This window comes from Eschrichtius robustus, chromosome 16, assembly GCF_028021215.1.
Source record: "Eschrichtius robustus isolate mEscRob2 chromosome 16, mEscRob2.pri, whole genome shotgun sequence".
NCBI classification, from domain to species: domain Eukaryota; kingdom Metazoa; phylum Chordata; class Mammalia; order Artiodactyla; family Eschrichtiidae; genus Eschrichtius; species Eschrichtius robustus.
The window spans coordinates 69,359,135-69,381,443 of record NC_090839.1 but is presented as its reverse complement, the minus strand read 5'-3'; the positions used below and the strand labels follow the sequence as shown (position 1 = coordinate 69,381,443).

Here is a 22,309-nt window from a genome sequence, read left to right as displayed (position 1 = left end):
AACTTGAGGCTCCCATTCGTTTGGCCTTTGCGTTCCTCACCGCAACAGTTCTAGGCGCGTCGGGGAGGGGGGCGGGAATAAAGTTTTTCCAACCTGGTCTGGGAGAGGGCTGTATGGGGAGGACTCTCCCAGCTCCAGACTACAAGGTGGGCTGGACCGCACGTGCCCCTTCGGCTTCACGGCCGCCTCGGAGGCCCTGCTCTTCGTAGGTGCCAGCCTCGGTGCCGACCGGATGGGCTGACCCGCGCACCGCCCCCTCCCACCCCGTTCCCCATCGCGGTCCCCTCCCCCGCCTCTGGCGCGCACGGGCCCCAGCGTCTCCGGCCCCGCCCGCGCCGGGGTCAATGCAGTCTCCGTGGCTGCCCCGGGCTCCCTCCCCAGGCGCCCCGGCCTTTATCCAGCCTGGGGAGCGCCTCGGGGGGAGCGCGGGACAGCGAGGGAGGCCGAGGAGGAGGCCCTGGGCGCCCGAGCTCTCCCAACCTGGGAGGCGGCCCCGACTCCGGGAGCCGGAACGCAGGGGAAGGCAAGGACGGGGCGGCCGACGGAGGGGCGGGAGCCGCTCATCAGCCACGCCAGTCACGTCTGGGGCCACCCGGCTGCCTTTTTCTTTCTTTCCCCCTTTGCTTTCTCCCCTCCCTCCGGTTGGCGAGGGCAAAGTGGCCGTGGCGGCGCCATGCCCGGGCCGGAGTGAGTGCGCGCGGGCGAAAATGGCGTACATTCAGGTAGGGCTGAGGCCGGGGGGCCAGGTCCGCGGTGTGGGTGAGGGGTGCCGCGCCCCCTGCGACTGTGAGCGCGCGGGAGGGAGGGCACACGGCTGCGCTGCCACAAACTTGCCTGGAGAAAAAGGGTGTCTGAGCGCAGGCTACCTGTGCAGCAGTGGGGGGTGCGCCCCAGGAGAAGAAGCTGGGGACCCCCGCACCCCGGGACGAAGGGCCCTAAGCGGACTCTTCACGCGCGCCCTCGCCTCTTGGGGAAGGAATGGGGGTGGGGCGGACTTTTCTTCTCCCTTCCCCCACCCCCTTCCTCATGCACCCCTCCCCAGGGGAGGCGCCGCGGGCAGGGCGGCCCGGGGCGCGCCAGCCGCCCGGCCCGCCAGCTGCCGTTGCCTTGGTGACGGCTCCGGCTAATTGGCCGGCGGAGGGAGCCTGTTCCGGCCAGGAGGGACAAGGACGTCGTCTCTCCCGGGCACTGGGTGCTGAGCGGTGGGGGACACACCAGAGGCGCGCTGGTGGTGTTGGGGGGCAGCCGATTACTTTGGGCCATTGCATTGGGGTCTGGGAGTTGTGGACCCCCAAGAATCCTTAGGCTGAAATAATTTACAAGCACCTTTTTTAGGGGGGGGTGGTGAGGGGGCGCTGCTTGACTGAAAGACCTTTCGTCTCAATACATGGGGGGGAAGTGGCAACGGGTCAGCGCCAAGGTCATGCAGTCAGACCCGCTGAGCTGCTTGCTTCTGGGGTTGGCTCCTCTCAGCCTGGCAGAGAAGCCTCCAGGCTCCCACAATCGGGGTGCATCTGGGCTCACTTCTCCCCTCGGCTACAGCTGGGGTTGCTGCCGGTCCCCTCGTCCCCCTTTGGCTCACGCATCACCTCATCATGTCCTTAGACTTTTCCACCTGCCAGGAACTCTGCTCTGCCACCTAGGCCATAGCCTCCCCATCCCTCTCCTGGCTTAGATTCGCTCCATTGACTTCTCTTTTATGGAATCCCTAGGTCATCTTTTCAAGTTCAATGAAGGTCACATTTACTGTTCACCTACTGTGTGGATGTTGTCGGGAGGGGCGCTGTCCGACAGTTGCTCAGCAGACACTTGGCTGATCACCTACTATGTATGGGCAGTGGGGGCACAGCTGAGAAAGCAGCAGGTCCCTGCCCCTCAGAGTGCACAATGCAGTGAGAAAGGAACAACGTTAGAACCGGCTTCTGCGGGTCTTAATGACTGCCTTCAAGCACAGAGTAATTAAGTGACTTGCCCAAGGCCATACAGGTGCTTAGGGGTCGTGGCGAGGCCTAAAAGGGGGGATGGTGGGGATCGGTGGGGGATTTGTTAAGCATCTGGTATGAGGATGGCCCGGTGATGTTGACTTTCCTCCTAGAACAAGGTGTTAAAACTTTTTCTGTAAAGGGCTAGATAGTAAATACTTCTTTTTTCTTGGAGGGCTGCACAACTTCTTGACTCTGGCACTAAACAGCCATAGACAGTAGTACATTAACGGGCATGGCTATGTTTAAGTAAAAGTCTGTGGACACTGAAACTGAATTTCATATACTTTGTATGAGTCAAGAAGTATTCATCTTTAAGTTTCTTTTTCAACCAAATAAAAATATACAAACCATTCTTAGCTGGAGGGCCATAGAAAAACAGGCTGCAGGCTGCATTTGGTCTGCTAGCCATAGCTTGCACCCCCTGTTCTAGAATATCTGGGTTCTCCTCCTTCCTCCTTTTTTTTCTGGCTTGAGTCATTTCTCCTCCATTGGGTCAAACACATGAAACCGAGCCTCAAAGACTCGGCATGCCTGCGAGCCTCAGAGCATCTTCCCTCTCCTCTTTCTTCATCTTCCTTGGTTTCTCTTTGCCGCCCTGACAGTCACCTTGCACCTGGGCCTTGAGAAAGCTGTGTGGTTATACCTCATTGGGGCCCCTGAGGTGGCCTTGCCTCTGCTTATCATGGTTTTAGAAATGGGTCTCTGTTGATCACTACATACCCAAGAGACACTTCCCTGTGAGCCTGGCTTGTTGTGAAAAAGCATCACTTTATCCTTGCACTTTACCGTAAGCATCTTAAAGCACTTTCTCATGTAAGCCCCACGAGGGCATAGCTTTTTGCTGCATTGTTCACCTCACCACTGTATTGGCCAGGACAGTCCCCGGTGCCTAGCAGGTTCCAACTGGACTTGACAAACCGTCTGGTTCTCATAAGCCACAGAAAGGGTTCAGATATTGTGCAGCTGGGCAGGACAAAGCATTTTCATAGTGTCCTAGCTTAGCCCTTCCACTAAAGAAAAGAGGTTAACTGAGGCTCAGAGTGCCCCCCACCACCCCTACTTGCCCAAGTCACATGATTGGCCACTGGTGAGGCCAGGACTAGTGCTTTTTCACTCAGTTTCGTACCCTCCGCCTCACCCCCCTCCATGTGATTAGTGCCCGAGACTTTGTTTCCCAAGCTGCAGTAAATCCCTTATCACTTCAAGGATTTTGAGTTTTTCATGAGCTGCGAACCACCTGTGCTGTTATTCACTTAATTTTTTTTCTATAAATGGGCTTGCACTTTATTTTAACTTTAAAAAATAGTATGAAAAGGAAACTTTATGTCATTACCATAATAGAAAACCAGGGTCACGTGATATAAAGAGCCGGCAACAGGAAAAATAAACACAATGAGAATAATGCCACATTCTTGGATTCTAGATGGGTAGGCTATCTCCAAGGCTCTGAGCCTGGGGTCTGCTCTCTGTTTAAAAAGGAAGGCGGGTATGGAATTTGCAACTGTTAGAAAAATGTCACATACAATGGTACCAAATTAAGACTTTCTCCTCCTCGCAAGGGAATTGAAAAAGCCAGTTAACTTTCTCCCTCTTGACTCAAAGTTCTGAGTTCTATGGGAGACTCCTCCTAACCTACCTGGTTTACTTGGCCCGTTTGGAAAGCCATTAAGACTCTCTCCCGGAAGCGGGTGGCGGGAGCCTGTGCCTTGGGAACCGGAGAGAAGAAACTGGGGTGGAGGTGGGGCTGAAGAAGGGAGGGAGCCCCTCCCTTCTTCCCGAGGACCAGACTCTGGCTTTCTTTTCTTTGGCTCCCTCTATTTGTGGGTGGTCATATGAAACTCCCCACCATTGGAGCAGAATTGGAAGGTAGGGCCTCGGGGAGGGTGGGGGAGCCAAGTCACATCCACGCTGTGCCTGCCTGCATGTTAGCTAATCATGTCCTTTTGGGTTGGCTTCATGGCTATTTCTGTATAGGAAGGTTTGCTCCTCTCCTGAAGTGTGGCTGCATTGGATAGCATGACTATCTATCCACCCTCTCTGATTCATAACAGCATACGGTGCAAATCAAATCGAAATGCTAAAGTTTCCCATTTATTCGGTGTTGGTTAGCCAGGAGGCTACCAGCAACCCTGAAGGTAGCAACACCTTGTTAGGAGGTCAGCTCCCTTCCCAGGATGGTAAGTGGAAAGAAGCAGGGCTTTTTTTTTTTTTTTGGGTTGCTGGAATATTGCTAAACTGGTCTTGTCTCTCTCTCTCTGTCGCCCCCCTCGCCCTCTGCGCCCCTTGGCTTCACGTGGATCTCTAAAAGGGCAGTTGGAACCTTTAAACGAGGTGAGTTAATTCGGTGATTTGTTTGGTCTGGCTTCTAATCAAGAAACGCTTGCTTGTCATTTTGGAGCCTTATGTGGGGCTGCGGGGATATTGAATATTAAACAGCAACCGGATGTTGATAACGGCACAGTTTCAATCCCCTTCTACGAAAGGGAGATCCCGGTGAAAAGATGCTAGTTGATGAGATAAGTTTTCCTTCCCACCCCCTACTTATTCCATTTGATTATCTCTGTTTACTTTCACGTCATGAGATTATTTTTTAAAAATATTTTTGCTTTGCTTTTAAGAAGACAAAGTAATATTCATTGTGTTTTGAGGACATATTTCATAGCCCTCACGATGTTGAATAAACCACGCACATGTCAAGAAAGACGTTCACATAAACTACAAAAGAAAATACCTGCAAATATTTTGCTCGCTATTAATGGCTCGGGCGGGTTGGTGTTTGCCATCTTTGTGCCTGCAGTTGGTAAATAGAAATGGAAAACATTTTGTTCTAAGTGATCAGTGGTGGAGACAGACCTCCTGAATGTCGTTATTTCTCATCAGGGATCGGCTGCTTGTAATTTTGGGTGTTTTTCCTCTTCTTCCTCCCCACCCTTTACACCTCCCCTCTGCCCCTCTCCACTGCCCACCTCCCCCAATGGCCTCAGGGTTTTCTTTCTAGAATCTCCGATCTGCTGCTCTGCAGATGGACTTGCCGGCACTGCTGTCAGAAGTGCTATGAATCCAGCTGTTGCCAGTCGAGTGAGGATGAAGTTGAAATTCTGGGACCTTTCCCTGCCCAGACTCCTCCCTGGCTGTAAGTAAAACTGCTCCGAACTTCCTGGAAAGCTATCTTAAGACCTTTCTTTTCTCCGTTTCTGCGAGGGGGTTTGGGGCATGGGAAGGAGGATTTGGGGTGTGAAAGGGGGAAAGGCTGAGTTTCCATCGACCTCTTAGTTGCTGATGGGATGTGCTCTGTGCCTCATTGCGTTTGGCAAGCTGGTGAGACCAGCCGGGGGTGGGGCTTCAGTTTAGCTGGTTTCACATCGGGCCTTCTGAGATATGAACTGTTTAATGCTAAGCATGTGGGCACTTTTAATCACGTTGAGTGTCATTCCAAGCAGAAAAAGAGATCCGTGAGCATCTATATTCTTCAAGGGATGTCCAAATTCTAAAGGTTTCAATCCAAGTCCATATGACAAACTGTCCTAGCACCTGGCCCGTGCCTGGTTCATACTAGATGCTCAATGAGTATTTGGTGTGGGTAGCATGAACAAACAAGTGCCTCTCTGCTGGTTTGAGCAGGAACTTCAGAAACAGGGAAGCAGAAAAGAACCTCCAGTCGCCATCGTGTCCTCCTTCGCTGTTTATGTTCTCTCTGGCATCTTTCGTTTTATTTCCAATTCGTTCTCCTCCCGCGCCTGCATACAACATCTCCATCTGCCAGTCGCTCAGATATTTTGGGAACGCAGTTTTGAAGCTTCTCAGCCACGTGTCTGGTCCACCTCTCTGTGGCTGGGAGAGGAATGTGGCCGGAGAGTCTGGGCTGAGTCTAGAGGGCCAGGGCCTGGGAATCATCAAGTGCCACTTCTCATGATACAGAGGGGAGGCTCAGAGAGGTGGGAAGACAGTGTGAGGGCCCACAGCTGGAGCCTCAGTGGGGATCCAGTGCTGTCTCAGCTAAATCCTTGGGCTAAGATTCCAGAAGCTTCTGGCGCCCCATCTTTCCCTCCAAGTTGGGGGTCATGCCTCAGTCCTCTTATTTTCTTAGAAGCAAGTATCAAATATTTCCATAGCAAAATGGCTCTGTGTCAGGCTCTGTGAGTTCAAATCCTATTTCTCCTACTTTTTTCTAGTTCTGTTCCCTTGGGCAAGTTGCTTGATCTCTCTGTGCCTTGATTTCCCATCTGTCAAATGGGGATGATAAAAAGAATAGTATTTATCTTATAGGGTGGTTGTGGCGATTGCATGAATTAGTGTATGGAAAAGTACCTAAAGATGCTTGATACCTTGTTGGTAATCATAGACGTAAGTGATTCTTTTTACCCTATTCTGGGTTTCCCCATCTGTAAAGTAGGAAAAGTAATAGAACTTACTTTATAGGGTCGCTGTTGAGAGTAATGAGATATGCATGTAACGTGCTGAGCACAGTAGTAAGTATTCATCTCTATTATTATTAGGTATTGATAGAGATTCTTTAAACTGATAAAGGTAATGTTAAGGAACCTTCCATTACTCACAGGTTGTAGCCTGAATCCTGCAGGTGTGCATAGAGTTGAGATGTTTGGTGAAACCAACTCATTAATCAAGGGATCATTCCCATTTTCCAGTGACAGAGGTTGGCTCAGCCCATCTGGTGTCTTTAAAGCCATGCTCAGAAGAATTCCAGCTCTGTTATGGCAGGGCTGTCTTGTTCATTCCAAAAAATAGCTGTTGACCAACTGACTAACCTGCAGGCGGAAATTGAGTCCTGAAAGTACCAGTCATGCTATCGAAAAGTTAATCTCAGTTTCTTTGGTGGTTTTTTTCTAGAGGTTGCCCTACAAGGCTAGATAGAGTCCTGTTCCCATGCTCAGGGGATTTAAACTCTATTATAGGAGATACAGCAGGTATATAAGTTCAGTTTGTGTATTCACACCCTGCACACCCATATGACAGTCTTGCATAGAGTTTTGTTATGGAAAAATCCTGGGAGAATGACTGCAGGCATAGCTGGATCCAGGGGCTCAAATGATGTCATGGGCGTGCATGTACGTGCTCTCACTCTCTCTCTTTCTGTTTCTTCTGTTTTGGCCTCATTCTTAAGCTTAGTTTTTTCTCTGCCTCATTTTTAACAGCAACAAATGTATCAGGAAAGGCTCTCATTGCCCTGGCTCGGGTCATGTGCCAATCACTTGATCCAGTCACTTTTGCTTGGAGGAAAAAGTGCTGGGATCATTCCTGGGTTTCTTGACCATCCTGGAACCAGGGAAAGGGTTATTCCACCTGAAACACATGAACTAGTAAGCTAGTCAAACAGGGGTTGGCAAACTTTTCTGGTAAAGGGCTAGATAGTAAATATTTTAGCCTCATGGGCTTAGTTTCTGTTGCAGCTACTCACTTCTATCCTTGTAGTACAAAAGCAGCCATAGACAGTTCATTAGTGAATGGGCATAGCTGTGCTCCAATAACACTTCTACAAAATCAGGCAGTGGATTTGGCCCTGTAGTTTGCAGACCTGGGTAGTAAACAGTTTGGATGCTGTGACTGGATCCAGGGTGGACAAGCGCCACGAATCGGGGGGATCATAGAAAACGAGCCTGCGAGCTCAGGTCGTGTAGGGTCTCAAATGCCAGATTAAGGAATTTGGATTTTCTTCTGAACCAGAGTAGACCCCTGATAGACATTGAAAATCACAGCCTGGTATCTGTTTGCCCCAGATGCTGAGTGTTACAGATGCACGGCCACTGAGTTGGAGGATAGTTTTGCTTTGCCCAGGCTGCTGACCCTTTGTACAAGCAGGGGATTTTTTCTAGGGTGGGACCCTCAGGGAAGACACTTGTTTTGGTTATGCCACAAGCAGAGAAGTGGGCTGGAACCTTCCAGCAGAGCCAACACACCACACAGCTTCAGGAGGTGCCCTTCACGTGGTGGTCATTATGAATGGGACCACCTAGAGTAGTGCAGTGTACAGTCTGAGCAGCTGTACATGACCTTCGTGCTTCCTAAGATGACCCAGGTCTTCCTTGAATCCTGGGCAGCACTGAGTACATTTTTGACTGTCAATATCATGCAAAATACTAGGAGAAATCTGTAAAGGGGAGGTAGGTTAAATCCTTCAAAAAGAGAATTTACAGCTTCTGCTTTCCTCAGATTTATTTACCAAGCAGGCAGTTGCATGTTATCAAACAGGCAGGGAGTAGAAATGTCAAGTGTACAGGCTTTGTAGTGCTGTTCCTACTGTGACATTTGAACCAAGAACCACAGAACATGCCTCTCTGTGGGGTGGCGTGTGGCAGATGAGCTGGCCCTTTGTGTGTGTGATTTTGGGGGGACACACCATTAATTGTCACATATGCTTCCATCGTGTGGGTCCCCCAGCTTTCTTGGGCTGGGCTGGGCTGGTGAGGGTCAGAAAAATGGTACAATCCGACTGGTTCCTTTTGGGGCAGTGCCAGAAAGACCCTCACTGAAGAGTGAATTAGGTTATTTCTTTGTCCAACAAGCATGTGTTGAGTACCTACTAAGTGCAGGGCTCTTACAGGCCTCCCAGGGGATACCCAGCTCTGTAGCGTGGGGCATGTGATCCGGAGTCTGGTACTGCTGGATTCCACTGGGGTTCTGCCATTTCACAGTGGTGCAGGTCAATTTTCCATCCCTCCCTCCACCCGATTGGGGCCTCCATTTCCCTGTCTGTAAAGGGGGTGGGGGTGGTTCATAACGACTAAGTCCTGTATTGTTTCAAGGATGAAATGATGGTTCATACAGAGCATTTAGCACAGTGCCTGGCACATAGTAGGTGCTCAGCAGCTGGTACTTTTGATCATAGTAAGTACAGATCCCACCGTTAAGATCTGTACCCTGTTATGGGAGGAGTGACAAGGCGTGCACTCAGATCAGAGTGACACAAGGTAAGTCAGGTAAGAACCACTGGAAACGTGTATTCATTCACCCATTCACTGAAAAAAATAAATCAGAGCACCCCAAGCGTGCCAGGTGCCGTGCTGGGGCAAGGAGGGCAGTGGTGAATAAGGCAGATACCGCCCCTGCCCACGTGGAGCTATGGCTCAGTGTCAGACGCAGAAGATAAGCAGGCAGGCCACACTGAAGAAGAGTTATGTGCTGAGGTGGGAAAAAGAAGGTGCAGGGATAAGGACTGACGGGGGTGGGAGGAGGTGACGGGACAGGGTGGGGCCTCTCTGAGGAGGTGCTATTGCAGCTGAGATCTGAATGATGAGGAGGAACAAGACAGGTGACGAGGGCAGGAAGAGCATTCCAGGCGGAAGGAACAGAGGGCACGGAGGCTTGATGGTTGCAGAAGGGACAGGGGTGGGCTGGGCATACACTGCTACCGTGTCTGAGAGGACTCAACCAAGGCTTCAGGAAGCAATGGCATTTGAGCTGATCCCTGAAGGCTGATGGGACTTCACAGGTGGAGGCAGCGGCCTCGGTGAGGTATGACAGCCGGGAAACAGGCCATGCAGGTGGAGGGGCCCCAGTGGCCGTCACGTTTTGGTCCTGCCTTCCTTGGGAGATGCTGCTACTTTCATTTACGGGAGAGAGAGAAGAAGGATTGCATGATCCTAGCATGATCCTAGCATGATCCTAGCATGATCCTAGCATGATCCTAGCATGATCCTAGCATGATCCTAGCATGATCCTTGCATGATCCTAGCATGATCCTAGCATGATCGCATCTCTGTGCTCTGCCCTGCTCCCTTCCACGCCCCACATTTCATCTGCTCCATTCTCCTTTTACAGACCAGGAGCGGGAGGCAAGGACTGGGCGTTTCGCCCCGTAACATGCCCGTTTGTCCTGGCTGGCACCCTAGCTTTGGAGGAACATCAGATCAGTCTCATGTCATGCACAGGCTGCATCTGCAGACCTTATAGAATTTGAAAGTTGCATTTTTCAAGACTCGTTTCGCCTCAGGTTTAAATGTCAAGTGGGGGGATGCAGTCTTGAAGGTATTGGTCTACGGCCGTGATGACGGAGGGGCTTGCTATCGGCGGCATCAATCTCATGGCCACTTTGCAGGCTGTCTCCCCGCTCCTTCCCCCTCCCAGCGTCCTTAGTAGCTGTGTGAGTATTGGGGGATCTTAAAGCCACCTCTGCTGTAATAACATCAATTAAAATGTATCGAGCACTTACCTGCAACATACCAGCCACTGTTCTAAGCATTTTACATATGTTAACTCAGTGTTCACAGCAACTGGGTAAGGCAGGTACTATTATTAGTCCCATTTTACAGATGGGGAGATGGAGGCACAGAGAGAGGGAGGGACTTGCCTTGAGCTAGCTCTTAATTACTACCTTGTACCGCCGCCCCCCGAAGTGCTTTCCATTTTTTCAGCATTTCTCATCCTTATTGGGAGCACACTGAGTTGTGGCTGCTGCTAATTCGCAGCTGTTTCTACACATCAATATGTTGTTCTTAAATCATTGATTCTCAGGGCCATTTTGTAGCCGTAGCCCTGCCATTCTAAGAAACTCTGAGTGACATTGTTATAGGATATACTTTTTTTTTTTTTTGGCTGGGTTGGGTCTTCGTTTCTGCGCGAGGGCTTTCTCTCTAGTTGTGGCAAGCGGGGGCCAGTCTTCATCGCGGCGCGTGGGCCTCTCACTATCGCGGCCTCTCTTGTTGCGGAGCACAGGCTCCAGACGTGCAGGCTCAGTAGTTGTGGCTCACGGGCCTGGTAGCTCCGCGGCATGTGGGATCTTCCCAGACCAGGGCTCGAACCCGTGTCCCCTGCATTGGCAGGCAGATTCTCAACCACTGCGCCACCAGGGAAGCCCTAGGATATTTTTTAAAGATGTTATAGACACAGTGACTGTTGAAATAGCGGGACACTTCTTGCCAAAAGCCACTTGCAGAAGTTCTGATGCATATAAACAGCCACGTTCTCCCTTCCAGACTGAAGATTGACAGGTCTTGTCTTGGTTTAGTCAAAGTGGCACCCTCCGTGTGGCAATATCCTGAATAAGTTTACATATCCCTCCCCCAACCCCAACCTCAGCTTTGAAATTATGCAAATTCTTGGCAGATTGTTCTAAATTGGGAAATATTCATTTATATCATTTCACATTTTGTGCAACAAGCAAGACGTTATTGAGAGTTAACGGCTATTGAGAGTTTATTTCAAATTTGCATTATTCCAAGTTGCATAAACTGGGTCTGCGAGAAGTTTCGTCATGGGTCTGTCTCCCACGGGACAGAGATGCCAGTCCCTGGGGATTCTCTGACAATCACTGAGACCTCCTCTCTCCTGCAGGTTGGCCAGCCGGAGCAGTGACAAGGACGGGGACTCTGTCCACACAGCCAGTGAAGTCCCGCTGACCCCACGGACCAACTCCCCAGATCGGAGATGCTCGTCCTCAGACACATCTAAGTCTACGTACAGCCTGACCCGGAGGATTTCAAGTAAGCCTCTCTGCCGTGACTGTCAGGGGTCTTGGCTCGAGCAAGCCTTGCTGCTCAGCTGCCACTCAGGGTCCATGAAGTACACCCCCGTTATCTGGGTCCCCAGGACAAATGGAGAAAGCTGGCATTCCCAGACACTCAGGAGTATCCCCGGGAAAGACGTGAAAGAAAGGGTCATCTCTGGGGAGGGGGTGAAGTGGTGTGACAGTCCAGGAGACAAGATGACAGAGAGATAATGGCAGTGTGACAAAGGAGGGCATCGCACCTGATTTCTTCCAAGTTCAGTAAGAAGCGATCATTTTGATTGATTTTTGTAGTACTGATCACAAGTTTCATTGAATTGGCTCAGTTGATGACATTGTCAGCATATATCATTTCGGACCCCGAAAGGCAAGCGTTAGTTACCATGTTACACAGCAGGGCTTGCAAATTCAAGTGACTTCAGGGGCCAAATGGATTGTGTCAGTGACTGAGTGCAGAGGGTTGGAGAGAGATAAATATCACCCTAATGCAGTGACAAATGGCAGCCGACTCTTGGCCTTGTACTAGGGCAGGGTGGGGATTGGGGCCAGTTAGGAAGCTAATGTCTCATTGAACGGGGGCAGCTACTACTCAGCTCTTGCCATGTGGGATTGTATTGCCTGATCTTTGGAAAGAGAAACTGGCAGTCTGGGTTTTTATATGAAACTTCCTTACTTTTAAACCCAAACAGAATGTACCTCTGGGTTGAATGTGGCCCTCAGGCCACTCAGTTTGTCCACTCTGATGTATAACCTGTGTGTTTGACCAGATGGCATGATTTGGGTGGGGAGGAGAAAGCCCAGAGACTCCCAACCTCCTGTCACTCCCCAAATGGACCTCCTCTGTCTTGTTCAACTGATGTCTGAAATTCACTGAACAGGGAAAAAGCTTAAATTCATGAAACTAATCCACTCAGTTGGAAATGATTGATGTCTGATCTTTCCCGGGAGTAGGTGGGGAAGAAGAAGGAAGTAAAGTTCAAGGGCTTGAAATAGTGAAACGGAGGGGATGTCGGGCTTCTGTAGCCTCAGTCTTTCCGTCTGTAGGATGAGAGGGCTGACCTGCCCCGCGCTGTGCCCTACAGCGACCACCACCCACATGCGGCTGAGCTGAGATGCCCCGCACCTGTTACGTACCCAGTGGATTTTGAAGCCAGCGTGAAAAAGAGAATTTATAGTGTCTCACTAAAATGTTTTTATATTGAGTGCATATTGAAATGATTATATTTTGGATATATTGGTTTAAGTAAAATATTAAAATTAATTTTACCTGTGTCTTTGTAGTTTTAAAAAATTGTGGCTACCAGAAAATTTTAAGTTACCTTTGTGGCTTGTACATCTGTATCTGGCTCGCATTTATTTTCTCTTGGATGGCGCTAGTCTAGATGACTCCTAAATCTCGTGCCCAGTTCTATACAGAGATGACTGCCCTTAGCACACATTTATCAGAGAGTGCAGCCACGCACCGGCAAAAGCTCGTGATTTTAGCCAGCAAGACAGGCTTTGGGCACTTAACAAGATGCCATGAAAAGACAAATACCAATCCTACTAATACGAGGCATCTCATAATCAAACTCCTAAGCCCTGAGAGTAGAATATGTACCAGGGGGAGCTGGGACCAGGCAGGCGTTGGTTTCACTTATGCCAGATGAGTAAGTTCTAGAGATTGACTGTCCAGCAGAGTGCATAAAATTAACAGTACTGTATGGAATACTTAAAAAAGAGGGTAGATCTTAATATCCTTACCACACACATAAAATTAAATAAATAAAGAAGGCAGGAGGAAACTTTTGAAGGTGATGGATACGTTTATGGTATAGATGGTGGTGACGGTTTCATGGGTGCATACTTATCTCCAAACTCATCAAGCTGTGTATATTAAATATAGACAGGTTTTTGTATGTCAATCATGCCTCAATTAAGTGCTTTAAAAATGAAAAAAGAATGCCATGAGCTCATTGCTAGAATAGAGGGATGAGCAGAGATTGGAATGATGAACCTGGGAACAGTGAACTCTGCTGCTTGCCGGGGAGAGGTACCCCGTAAGTGACGAGGTGTGAATGTGATCCTTGAAGATGGGTAATAGCTACCATTTAGTGCCTCTTAACCACGTGCACGTTCTGTGCTGAGCCCTCTCTGTGCGTTGCTCAGTGAATCTTCACCGCAGTCTTTGAGACGGTTGCTGTGATTGACTCCATGTTTCAGATGGGAAAACCGAGTGTGTAAAATGTGCCCGGAGTCACATGGCTCATTGCTAGAGAGTCACACTCACTGGGAAGTAGCCGGGTTGGAATTGGACTCAGGCACTCTGGCCCCAGAGCCTATTCTGTGAAAGTGGAGGCAGTATAGGGTAATGGTTAGAGCCAGACTCTGGGGCCAGACAGGTGGGGCTTGACTCCTGACTCCTCCTCTTACTAGTTGTGTGACCTTTGGCGAGTGACTTAAAGTTTCCGTTTCCTCATCTGTAAAGTGGAGATAACAGTCACTGGCTAATACCTTGTGAAGATTAGATGACTGGATATACGCAGTGCAGTTAGGGCAGTGCCTGGCGCTTAGCTGCCGTGATGATGGCGATGGGGATGGCTGTACCGCCAGGCTGCCTCCCATAGAGTAAATAAGAGGATTTCCGGGAGTGGAGAGCACCTGGCAAAGAGCATCATGAAACAGAGCGAACAGTGTGAGAATCCGGGAAATGTCATCAGCCTCACAGATCGGCCCAGGTCCGGTCCGGTACTTGGTGTGATGTTCATTGTTATTTCTGATGGGTGTGTAGGTCTAGATTCCAGACGACCCAGCTCCCCACTCATCGATATTAAACCCATCGAGTTCGGCGTTCTCAGCGCCAAGAAGGAGCCCATCCAGCCCTCGGTGCTCAGACGGACCTATACCCCGGATGACTATTTCAGAAAGTTCGAGCCCCGCCTGTACTCCCTCGGCTCCAACAGCGACGACGTGGACTTTCTGACGGACGCAGAGATCCTGTCCAAGTACCAGCTGGGCATGCTGCACTTCAGCACCCAGTACGACCTGCTGCACAACCACCTGACGGTGCGCGTGATCGAGGCCAGGGACCTGCCACCTCCCATCTCCCACGACGGCGCGCGCCAGGACATGGCGCACTCCAACCCCTACGTCAAGATCTGCCTCCTGCCGGACCAGAAGAACTCCAAGCAGACCGGGGTCAAACGCAAGACCCAGAAGCCCGTGTTCGAGGAGCGCTACACCTTCGAGATCCCGTTCCTGGAGGCGCAGAGGAGGACCCTGCTTCTGACTGTGCTGGACTTTGATAAGTTCTCACGCCACTGTGTCATCGGCAAGGTGGCCGTGCCTTTGTGCGAGGTCGACTTGGTGAAGGGCGGACACTGGTGGAAGGCGCTGATTCCCAGTTCTCAGGTAAGGGGTGGGTTGGCAGTGTCTCCTCTTGGGAGCTTTTTAAAAAATGATTATTTTTATCTCAGTATTTAACTTTTTTTTTTTTTCTGCATTTTTAAAACCTTTGGTTTTTTAAATAATTTTTGACTCCCAAGAAGTTGCAAGAACAGTACAGAGAGTCCTGTGTATTCTTCATCCAGCTTCCCCGATGATAAATCTGATACGATCCGAGTGCATTAGCGATACCAGAAAACTGATGTTGGTAACTAAACTACAGACCCTATGCAATTGTTCACCAGTTTTCACATGCACCGCCCTGTGTGTATGTGTGTGTGTGTGTGTGTGTGTGTGTGTGTAGTTGTATGAAATTTTATCATGTGTATGGGTTCATGTAGCCACCACTGCCCTGGGAGCTCTTTGTCATTGATGCTGGGTTATTTACTAAGGAGGGTGATTGTCCAGGGTATGAAGCCATCAGTCATTTTGACTTTCAGAAATTGATTTGGGAAAAATAAAATGAAGACTGAAGAACGGGATGATAGATGGATGTTTTTCAGGCAAATTGTGAGATTAGCTTCCTTCCCTCTTCCAGCCCAGGGAAGAGCAATTGGCTGCTTGGGGAGCCACCCATGGACCAGGCTGTCTCACCGGGGGGCTTTTAGGGTCCCTCCCTTGGGCATTCTGTGGGCTGGAGGACAGCAGTGCCCCCACTGTGGGTGGAAAGATATGAGGGGAGTGTATGGGAAGGAAAAAACCCCACCAGTTGGAGGCTGGTCTAGACCATCCACGCCGGGACAATGATCCTGGGTAATGCAGATGGGATTATTTTGCATCAGATACATCAAGGTGCTTCTATAAATTTATTTATTTATTTATTTTTGGCTGCGTTGGGTCTTCATTGCTGTGCGCGGGCTTTCTCTAGTTGTGGCGAGCGGGGGCTTCTCTGCATTGTGGTGTGTGGGCTTCTCATTGCAGTGGCTTCTCTTGTTGTGGAGCACAGGCTCTAGGTGCATGGGCTTCAGTAGTTGTGGCATGCGGACTCAGTAGTTGTGGCGCACGGGCTTATTTGCTCCACGGCATGTGGGATCTTCCCGGACCAGGGCGTGAACCCGTGTCCCCTGCATTGGCAGGTGGATTCTTAACCACTGTGCCACCAGGGAAGTCCCCAAGGTGCTTCTAAAGCTGAGCTCTGCTGGCCAGGGATTTGATGAGATAGCATCACATTTGGGGTGCAGGTGTTAAACATGAGGACTGGAGGGGCTATTCCACTGTGTGTGTGTGTGTGTGTGTGTGTGTGTGTGTGTACACATCTTCAAAGCTATCACTCTCTTAGTTTGGATTCCCCAGGAAAAAGAAGACCCTGAGGCAGGGGAAGTCATTTAATAGGGAGGTGACACCAGAGGAAACACCAGGAGGGGGTGGGAAAGTCGCATGAAGGGTGCAGTTATTGAGCTGACCACCACTGTGGGTGAATGGAGCTGAAACCTGCTGGGGGAACTGGGAGCCAGTGTCAGACACACACCTAAGAGCCTTTCCGCCTAAGGGGTGAGGGAGCCGGGGTCTTTGTACAGCACCTCCTATCAGCCACTGAATGAGGGCTGGGGTATGGGGAGGTTCATTTCCTGGTATTTCTGTCCTGTTACGCTGGCAGGTACAGAGACTTTTGACATCCACAAATGCAAAAAAAGTGCAGGAGCTGGCAGGCTGAAGTGGTCACGGTCAGGAGAAGGTGGGCACAATGTTGGCAATGTCTGCTATAATCCCAAATCCTCTTTCCCGTCACACGATCAGGATATATATGGTGCTTTCTGTGTATCCTCCTCGATATTTGATATCACTCGGTTTTCAACTGTCAAGAAAATTATGTTGGAAGAGGGAGACCCACCTGACAAAATAAATTCCAAATTGCCAGCTCCACTCTTCACATCAGTGGAAGGCCCTGGAGGTAGAGAATCTGGACATCCCCATACCTTGGCTCTTTTAGGTCTTGGCTGAAAGGTTACCTTGCCTGAAGTGGAAAGTCTTCCTGGCCCATCTGCCCTGGTTTGGTTTTTCTGAAAGCTGAGGCCAAGGCAGGGGCCTGGGTGCAGATCGTTAATTTAGGAGGTGATCCCAAGAAGCAGGAGTGAGGGCTAAGGAGGAGACAGGGAAGGAGGGAACGTCAAAGTCAGTGGTGGTTCTGAAGGTTGCCATTCTGGCACTGGGATGGGCGTGGACCCCGTCCTAGCACACTGGCCAGGTGGGCTCCCGAAACCTCACAGAAGGGCTGGGGCAGAAAAGAGAAGGAGCCCAGGTGTGCTGGGGTGCACCAGGTGTGCTGTCTCTGCCTGAGCTGAGACCTCGCCCAGACAGGACCATGGGAGCATTTGTATCAGATGCCCGGGCACTCCCTGTCCCCTTCTCCTGCTTTATTTTTCTCTATGGCACTTGTCATCATCCAGTAGACCGTACATTTTATGGTCTGCCTCCCCTGCTAGTATGTGAACCCTGTGAGGGCAGTGACTTTGGTCTATGTGTTCACCGCTCCCTCCCCTGCTCCTGGAACAGTGCCTGTGGCAGGTGGTGGTGCTCAGTAATATTTATTGAATGAGTGGAGGATGGAGGAAAGAAGGATCCCCAAAGTAAATTTCCTTCTTCCCTCCCTCCCCCCTTCCTCCCTTCCTTCTTCTTTCTCATGTAAAGAAAGGCTCATGGAAATTGAGGGAAGAATGGACTCATATCTGCCATCTCAAGCTTGCTCTGGAATTTATACTCTTTGAGTGGGAAGGTCAGCTGTCTGCAGTTGGGGTCCCGAGAAGCAGAGCTTGAGATAGGATTTCAGTGTGGATTAGTTTCCTTAGGGCTGCTGTGACAAAGCACCACAAATTGGGTGGCTTAAAACTACAGAAATTTATTGTCTCAGAGTGTGGAGGCTTTAAGTCCAAGATCAAGGTGCTGGCAGAGCCGTGCTTCCTCTGAAACCTAGAGGGGATCCTTCCTTGCCTATTTCTAGCTTCTGGTTGTTGGCAGTCTTGGCTTATAGCTGCATCACTCTCATCTGCCTCCCCCTCACATAGCCTGCCTTCTCTCTGTGTGTGTCTGTGTCTTTTCTTGTAAGAACATCAGTCATGCTGGATTAGGGGCCCACCCTATTCCAGGATGACCTCATCTTCAATAATCACATCTGGAACGACCCTATTTCCAAATAAGGTCACATTCTGAGGTACTGGGGGCTAGGAGGTCAACACACTTTGGGGGATACAATTCAACCCAAAATGGGACGCAAGAGAAAACCCTTCAGGGGTGGGTGTGAAGTGGTCTAGATGAAGGGTGACAGCCAAGCAAGGCTGAGCCTCAGCCTGGTGTGTGGTGGGGAGGGGACTCTGGGTCCTGGATCCCATTGCAGCATTTCCTCCTTCAGACAAGGGAACCAGCCAGCCCACATTGTCAGTCATTGGCGGGGACCATACTGGGAAATCCGATTTTCAGCTGGGCAGCCCTGGGCCTCCCTGAAGCCTCTATACTATGGAACAGTGGTTCTGAACAGGGACAGTTTTGGTCCCAGGACATTTGTCAGTGCTGGGAGACGTTTTGGGTTTGGTGGATGGGAGACTGCTGCTGGCCTCTGGTGGGTAGAGACTAGAGATGCTGGTAAACATCCCGCAATGCACAGGATAGATCCTACAACACAGAATGATCTGGCCTAAGATGTCCGTAGTGCTGAGGGTGAGAAAGCCTGCTGTGGGGTGAAGGGGAGGATGGAGGTTGGGGGGACAGAGCAGGGTCTGCCATGACAGGCAAGACGGGAGCTGGGCTGTTCCCTGTTGGGGAAGGAGGGTTTTCCAGGGAGAGACAGTTGTCAGGGGTCGGGGTCGGGCCAAGGGGAAGATGATGTGATGGGCAGATCTCCATGTAGCTGCTTTGGTTTTCATTCCAAGTGTGAAAAAGGAGATACCAGTTTTGAACAAAAATCCACATCAAGCAAAATAGGCCTGCATTGGAGACAGAAAACGAAATCCTCACACAGTACGCCCAGGCCGTTAGGTTGGCCATCACCGCTGATTTCCATTGGAGACAGGCGTCTGCCTTCACCAGAGCGCTCCGAAGATGCAGTTGCATGGGCGGGGGGTGGAAGCAGTTTCTCGTTTTCAGTCTGACTTCGCGGTATGTGGGTCAGAGCGACTCTGAAGGTTTATTAGTTCTATGGTCTCTGCCGTGGAGACCCCGTGGGGACCTATAGGTTGCTGGCTTGTAGGGCCAGCATATAGGCATCTTCTGGCTCACGGCAGAATGTCCCAGTTGTTTTGTGCCTTTGAACATTGTGTCTTTGATCTTGACATTCAGGAAATTAGCAGCTAATGGATCTACTGCAGATTTTTTGGTCACATTGAGAACGCTGGGCCAAAAGATAATGGAAATGAAGACATAGAAATAACGAAGTGTGTGGTGTGATTGATGTGGTATGAAGTTATAGTGGCCGCTGAGAGAAATTCTCTCATCCAAGTGGATTGAAGTGAATTGATACTTTGGCCATTTAGAGGTGAAATCCATGTAGTCTCAACTCTTTTTAAAAAAATTATTAATAATTGTGACAAAACACACATAACATAAAATTAACCATCTTTCAGTGGTATTGAGTACATACCCACACGTCATCACCCCCCACCCATATCCAGAACTCTTTTCATCTTGCAAGAAATGAAACTCTGTCCCCATTAAACAGTAGCTCCCCACACCCCACTGGCCCCAGCCCCTGGCAACCACCACTCTACTTTCTGTTTGACTACTTTGGATACCTCATATAAGTGGAATGACACAATATTTGTCTCTTTGTGGCTGGTTTATTTCACTTAGCATAATGTCCTCAAGGTTCATCCATGTTGTAGCATGTGAAAGGATTTCCTTCCTTTTGAAGGCTGTGTAATATTCCATTGTGTGGATAGACCACGTTTTGTTTGTTTTTTCATGCGTCCATTGATGGATGCTTGGTTGCTTCCACGTTTAGGTTATTGTGAATAATGCTGCTATGAACATGGGTGTGCAGTTATTTCTTCAACCTTTTTTTGAGCCAGAAAAATATTCAGGATGAAGGACGTTCATTTTCTCTTGAGATCATGTGGTTTGGGGAAGGAAGGGGGAGGGAGGTGGAAAGAGCAGAGGTCCCGTGGGCATGCCAGAACCTCACAGAGCATTAGGAGGAACGAGAGTTCTTGTTCCAGCCCTTTCACTAGTTCCCTTGTGACTGGAGTCATGTAACCTCATAGGTCTTGGTTTGCTCGTGTCAAGTGGAGACATGGTACCTGCTGCCCACTCCCTTGCAGTGCATCTCTAGGGCTATAAACTCTTCTCAGGAGAAAGTAGCGTCTGGCTGTGAAAGTCCCTCGAATTGAGGAAAATTATAAATATACAATAAAAATATTGTACGTATATAAACCAGCCGTTTATTTAGTCAATGAATATTTGCTAGGTGATTGTCATGTTCTAGGGGCTGGGACTACTGATTTCTCTCTGAGTTTCCTGAGTGTCTACCATGAGCCAAGCAATGTTCTACATGTGCTCACTTGTCTGTCTTCACAAGGGCCCGTTTTACAAAGTGGGGAAACTGGGCAGAGAGAAGTTAAGTAATCTTTCTGTGCTGAGTGGTAGAACTGAGGCTCTTTGGCTTAAAAAGTGATGTACCATAACCAAGACATTAGACTGGTTCTCTACAGCAAGCAAAACAGAGCCCCTGCCCTCCTGGAGCTTACATTCTAGTGGACGGAGATACTCAGTGAATGAATTAACACATCATGCCTGTTGGCATTGTCTCTGCCAGGAGGAGAAATAAAGCAGGATAAGGGGCTGGAGAGGGGTGGCTGAGTGGTGAGAGTGGGGAAGCTGTTCTAGATGGGTGAGGAGATGGCATTTAAGTAGAGAGCTGGAAGGGTTGAGGGAGTGAGCCTGGAGGATGTCCAGGGGAAGAGCATTCCAAACAGTGAGTACAGGAAGTGCAAAGGCCCTGAGGCAGAGTGTGTTGAAGGCTGGTGGAGAGTGAGTGAGGGGAGAGCAGCAGGAGTTGAGGTTGAACTGGCTTAAAAGGCCCCATCACATTGATCTTGTAGGCTGAGGTAAAGCCTTGGATTTTATTCCTAGGGGTGACGGGAAGCCTTGGAGTATTTTGAGAAGGAGGGGTGACCCAGCCAGGCTGCCTGGAGAGAACTGTTCCTGGGGGACCCACAAGTACATATTTCCAAAATGTATAAAGAACTCCGACTAACATAACACTGTAAAGCAACTATACCCCAATTAAAAAATGAAAGAAAAAAAAAACCTCCAATGACTCAAAAATAAAAGACAAAATCCAGTTTTTAAATGGGCAACAATTTTGAACAGATGTTTCACAGAAGAAGACTCATGCAAATGGTCTAAAAGCACATAGAAAAGTGCTCAACTTCATTATCCATCAGAGAAATGCAGGTTAAAACCTTAGTGAGATACCACTACAACCCACTTAACCAGAATGTCTAAAATCACAAAGACTGACAACATCCAATGTTGCTGAGGATGTGGAGCCACTGGAACTCTCAGGCAGTGCTGTGGGTATATCATGTGATGTAACCACTTAGGAAGAAATTCTAGTGGTTTCTTGTAAAACTAAACAGATATCTACCCCACGAGCCAGCAGTGCCACTCCCAAGAGAAATGAAAATGTTATGTCCACACAAAAACTTGTATATGCATATTCAAAGAAGCTCTACATGTAATAGCCCCAAACTAGAAATTGCCCAGGTGTCCATCAACAGGATAAAGGATAACAAACTATGGTATATTCATAGAATGGAACATTATTCAGCAATAAGAAGGAAAAAGGACTGATACAGCATGAATGAATGTCACAAACATTATGCTAAGTAGAACATCCTGCTGACAACCATTATGAGAAATAGAAGTCAGACCCAAGAGAGCACATACAGATGATTGCATATATATAAAGTTCAAGAAACGACAAAACTAATCTATGGTGAAAAATCAAAACAGTGGTTGTGACTGGGGAAGGGGATTGACTGGAAAGGGGCCAAACGGAAGTTTCTAGACTAATAGTGATAGGGCGTTGGATACACAGGTGTATGCATTTGTCAAACTCATCACTTAAGGTTTGCACATTTCATTGCATATAAATTTTATCTGAAAAATAAAAGAGCCATAAACATCAAATTCTGGTTAATGATATGCCTGCTGAAGTGTTCAGGTCACTCATGCCTGCAACTTACTTTAAAATGCACTCAGAAAAAGATTGATAGATATGCGATAAAGCAAATATAGCATATTTTCAAAATATTAGTTGCAGAATTAATAACTGTTCATTGTTCGAGCTCGGTGATGTATTTAAAGGGGTTCGGTGTACAGTTATTTTAGCTTCTCTGTATTTGATAACGTTCATAAGAAAATGTTGGGGAACACCAGTTAGGAATAATATGCTGCGGGCTTCCAGGTGGGAGGTGGTGCTGGCCGGACCCGGGTGTGAGGGGGAGTGGAC

At 49.1% G+C, this 22,309-nt stretch overlaps 1 protein-coding gene across 1 annotated transcript in view; it reads left to right on the top strand.

Moving 5' to 3' along the window:
* Nucleotides 1-1,387: 1,387 nt before the first annotated feature.
* SYT17 (synaptotagmin 17) overlaps nucleotides 1,388-22,309 on the top strand; it is an 81,402-nt gene continuing 60,480 nt past the window's right edge. Inside the window, exons 1-4 of the mRNA XM_068524781.1 lie at nucleotides 1,388-1,458; nucleotides 4,984-5,118; nucleotides 11,274-11,422; nucleotides 14,216-14,835. Coding sequence (XP_068380882.1) covers nucleotides 1,388-1,458; nucleotides 4,984-5,118; nucleotides 11,274-11,422; nucleotides 14,216-14,835 — 975 coding nt within the window. The remainder of the gene's footprint in view (nucleotides 1,459-4,983; nucleotides 5,119-11,273; nucleotides 11,423-14,215; nucleotides 14,836-22,309) is intronic.